The sequence below is a fragment of the Varanus komodoensis genome, unplaced genomic scaffold, assembly GCF_004798865.1.
Source record: "Varanus komodoensis strain SLA01 unplaced genomic scaffold, ASM479886v1 scaffold38, whole genome shotgun sequence".
Taxonomy (NCBI): Eukaryota; Metazoa; Chordata; class Lepidosauria; order Squamata; family Varanidae; genus Varanus; species Varanus komodoensis.
The window spans coordinates 9,107,157-9,111,606 of record NW_025335909.1 but is presented as its reverse complement, the minus strand read 5'-3'; the positions used below and the strand labels follow the sequence as shown (position 1 = coordinate 9,111,606).

At 61.6% G+C, this 4,450-nt stretch overlaps 1 protein-coding gene across 1 annotated transcript in view; it reads left to right on the top strand.

Annotated features, from left to right (window-relative positions):
* The window catches only part of CUNH12orf76 (chromosome unknown C12orf76 homolog), a 2,727-nt gene extending 456 nt beyond the window's left edge, over positions 1 to 2,271 (top strand). Inside the window, exons 2-3 of the mRNA XM_044440960.1 lie at positions 30 to 119; positions 832 to 2,271. Coding sequence (XP_044296895.1) covers positions 30 to 119; positions 832 to 917 — 176 coding nt within the window. The 3' untranslated portion in view covers positions 918 to 2,271. The remainder of the gene's footprint in view (positions 1 to 29; positions 120 to 831) is intronic.
* Positions 2,272 to 4,450: the final 2,179 nt, after the last annotated feature.

Sequence of the window (4,450 nt, the reverse complement as noted above, 5' to 3'; positions counted from 1 at the left end):
TCCCCCGCCTCGGCCGGCGGCGGCGGCAGCAGCGGCGGCCGCGGCGGGGGAGGAGCCGGGGCGGGCCGCGCCGGCGGCGCACAGCCGGCCCTACGCCGTGCTCAAGACGCAGAACCTCGGTGAGGCCGGACGCCCGGCTCCGCGGCAGCCCAGCCCGCCGGGCTCCGGGGGCGGCTCGGGACCCCGTGCGGCGCCCGCGCCGCGCCCGCCGTCGCGCCTCCCGGGTGTCGGGACAAGGGGCTTCCCGGCGCCGGGCCCCCGCACACATGCACGCGGCGGCCCGCTCGGAAGCAGGCCTCTGCACGAGCCTGCCCCAGGTCGGCTGGACCGCAGTTCCCAGCATGCTGGCGGGACGACGGGAGGTGTAGTCCAGCCCATCCCAGGGCGCAGGGTCGGGAAACCTGCTGGACCTCACGGGAGGGGGGGTTAATAGGTGCCCTCCCCGCAGCCGCCGCTGCTCTCCCGGGGGGGTGCGGTGCAGGGCCCCCGGTGCAGGGCCTGGCAGGCCCCGTGGGCGGCTGCCCGCTGCATCCGGCCGCCGCAGTGCCCGGGGGCCATAGCACAGCCGGGGGGCAAGGCGGGGCTCCGTGCACGCAGGGGGGGCGCGCGTGTCGGATCGCGCTCGGCTGTGCGGAGAAGAGGGTGCCGAGCGGGAGCAGGGCCCCCCCGGGCCCGCCCCCCCTTGCAGGCCCCGCAGAGCCGGGGTGGCGTGCGGGCCCGCGGCCCCCCGGTGCGAGCGAAGCTCGGGGCTGACGGAGCGGCCGGCGGGGCGCGTCCGCGTGGCCCCGGCGCTTCCCGCTCCTCACCAGCCCCTCTCCTTCCTCCCGCCAGCTCTGATGGGCAGCGTCTTCGGCGTCCTCCTCGTGGCCATGATCCTGATGGCCGTGTGCATTTACAAGCCCGTCCGCAGGCGGTGACCCCGGAAGGCGCGACCGCTTTCGGCCCGGCGGCTGCGGGGCAGGCCGACGGCAGAGCCCGGACCATCCCTCCTCCTCCTCCTCCTCCTCCGGTTGCTGTCTGTGTTTGTGGTGCTGCGGGTGTGTTGTACCTGGACTGAGCCATGAGTTTAATGTTGGCTTTTTGAGTTGGTTGCTACATCAACGTTCGTAAGCTTCCAAGAATGCGGGGAACCTTTTGGATTCCTCTGAACTGGCGTGGGGGCATCCTCTGCCTTGATGAGCATTTCTAGCGAGTGTGTGCGATAAACCAGCCGCTTTTAGTTGCAGGTTGTTGCCTCACGTTGTAGCCAGAAAGGGCCTTGGGGTCTCCCTTGCACGGCTGGTGTCTTGCAGCCCGCTTTGTTCTTTTGGAAAATTGCCACCCTCCTCCGCTGCTCTTTGAGGAATCCCGTTCACTTTCCACTTGGCCCACCCTGAGTGGGCAGCACAGAGAGCTGCTTCTTTGAGGGAGGTCAGGCCTGAGCGCTCAGATACATCAATGTATCATTTTGGAAATGGTCTCCAATCACAGAGTGCTCCTGTAGGTTTTTAGCATGACTGCTTGGAGCAGGATGTCAAACCACAGGCCAGATCTGTGGTCCCTCTTCCCTGGCTTGGTGGTTTCCTGACTTTTGAGCAGCTTCCCCGTTTTAAGAGTTTGCAAAGCCTTTCCCAACTCTTCTCTGGCAGCAAGAGCCTTCTGGTGCTGTCGCTCCCCCCACCCCGGAAGTGCAGTCTGCAGAGGGGCGACTCTGCCAGGGCCCCTGCGCTGTACCAGCTGAACTCTCCAGAATAAACAGCTGCGCACCAGGGCAGACCGTTCTAACTGGGCGTTCCGTACCCAGAACTGGAGTTTGCGCAGAGCAGCCGGCACTTGGGCCTGGGGATGAGCCGCAGACGGCACACTCACAGCGCCCCTGCCTTTTGGGCCTGCTTTGCCAGCCCCAGTGCCCCACATGCTCACAGCTGCATGGGGTGGGGCTGGTCAGGGTGGGGGGGGTACCTGGAGGTGTTCACCTGAAAAACCTGCACTTGGATTTTTGTTGCTGCTGTTGCGTTCGTCTGGTTTTGCACTTTTTCGGCTATCAGACTGAATATATCTGATGTATATTTTAAGTGGTTCTCTGTATTTAAAACATACGAATTTTATCATGGCATTAATTTATTTGTCTACCTGACTTCAAAAGAAATGTCCCTTTGGCAAGGATTCTGCTCTGCCTCTTCTCCCAGTAGCAGTGACCTGCAGCGGCCGTGTTCGGATCCTTTCGGAGCTGGTGATGTTGTGATGTTGAGCACCTTGCAATAAAGCTTCCCGGCCGTTCTGACCCATGCATTTTCTGAGCAACTGGCTTCCCAAACCCGTCCGCGGTCCTTGTGTCATGTGCTCTGAGGAACACTTTGCCTGTTCTGCTCGGGGGGGGGGGGGGGGAGACTCCCCGGGGAGGGATGCTGAGGGCCCCGAGGGCCCGAACGCATGGCAGAGGTGAGACCGAACCCGGTGCTGCACATCCAAGACTCTTCGCAGCATCCCACGCTGACTTGTGCAACCTGAGGGCACGTAGGCCAGCACTGCGAGTATTTGTGCTGTAAACGAGGCCCGGACAAGCTTTGCAGTGCATTTTGCCAGTTGAACAAATTTGCCACAGTTGTGAAAAATTACACAACTTCTGTGTAATGCCAGCTTATACAGGTCAAGTGTGTGTGGAGGTGCGAGGAGGGGGAGGAAGGGAGTTCTGCAGTCCAGCCCCAACCGTTCAGCTCTGGCTGCTGAGATTAACAGAAGCTGTGCAAACACTTCCCAGCATCCCCGTGTGATCAAAGCTGGATTTTTTAAAATGAAAGGGAACCGAGGTTCTGCCCCTGCCGCTACTGCTGTCTTTGCTTCTGCTGCCTTGAGGCAGAACACACTGCCGAGAACTATTATGTTTATTCATTTTAGTTTGTTTTATTTCATTTGTGATTAACAGAACAGCTCTTCTTACAGAGTCACTTGGCTGGACTGTGCAGTTCCTTCTATAAAGACACAAAGCCCCAGTCTAAAAAACTGGCAAAGGTCTGTTTCTTTGAAAGCAGCCGCCTCGCACTATCAAGAAGAGCAGCATTGCTTTGAAAGAGAAAAGAGCCACTTGCATGTTAAATGTCGGAAAATGTCTGGGCGTCTTGCCGTCTTTGTTCTGGAGCGCCTGTCAGGCCTTGGCCGACCCTGCGTGATTAGCAGAGGAAGGTCCTGGAAATGCCAGGTTCGCACCTGCAGACTCTTACCCATGATAAGCGGAGAGGAGTTGGGGGCCCCAGTCCCTTTGGAGTGGAGGAAGAGGCATGGATCCTGTGAAGTCTGGATCAGTCACTCCCAGCGTGCCGTCAAAGAAGACTCGCAAAGGCGCCGGGGCCAGAGGTTCAGGGGCAACGAGTCCAGCTGCTGGCGGTGGGAGATAAGCTCCGGACGAGAGAGGACGTGCATCGAGCTGTTCCCAGCAAAGAACGGAAGACGCCTGCCCTGCCGTTCCCTCTTCTCTCGGGGCCCTGCTTGCTGCGGCCTCCTGCCTGCTCCGCTCTGCAACGGGAGGCGTGGCCACCAAGTCCTGCGGTGCCCGGAGGCTGGGTGGGTGCCTTGCACAGCGCCTCCGGGGCAAGCGCCCCCTCTTCCCAGTGGGCAGCCGGACTCTCCTGGGAAGGCCCCCAAGCTGGCATGGGCCCGATGGCCACCTCCGCTGCGTCTGCAGCACGGGGGGCTCGACAGACAGGTGGGACCGGGAGCGAGCTGTCGGGCGTGCGTCCTCACCTCCCGAGGGGCTGGCCGTGTGGGGTGCCTGCCGTTCCTGTGCCGGTTGTTTCCCTTTCCAACTGGCAACCGATGCTCCGCAGGTGCCGAGCAGGGTCGGCCTTCGCTGGGCGAGGGCGGCGGGCTGCACCCCTTGGGTTTCTAAACAGATTGCGGGCTCCCCGCACCCTGGGGCCTTCCCCCGAGCGGGCCAGTTCCTCGCTCTTCTTCCCTAGCGGCCCTTCCTAGGCCCAGTCTTTGGATTTCAGGAGCGGCGCTCCGTGGCAGCACCTTCGGAACGCCTCGCGCTGCCGGGCACCCGGAGTGCCTGCACGTTAATCCGTCCCGGCGTCTTCCAGCGCTCACCTGCTGCAAGGCTCTTTTCTCTCTCAAAGCAGTGCAGCCCTCGCCCGGGCCAGGATGCGGCTGCTCTGGAGAAGTGCAGTACAGATTCGCCCCCTCCCCCTGCCCCACTGCACCTCCTTCGGGGGCCCCTGTTGCCAACATAACTTGGGGGTTTTGAAAGGCGTGGGAGAGAGCGTTTGTGGTTTTAGGGGGGTGCTGGCACTCCCCTCCCTGCCTGCCCTGGGAGTGTCCCTCGCCAGAGCTGCAAGACGTAAAGGCTACAGAAATGCAATCCATGTATGCGCCCATTTACCGTTCAAGCTGCTAGTCCTCATGGCAGTTGTTGCCCTGCTGTTTATAAAATGAAGCCAGACAAAAGATGCGATGTTGAGAGGAAGACCGTACA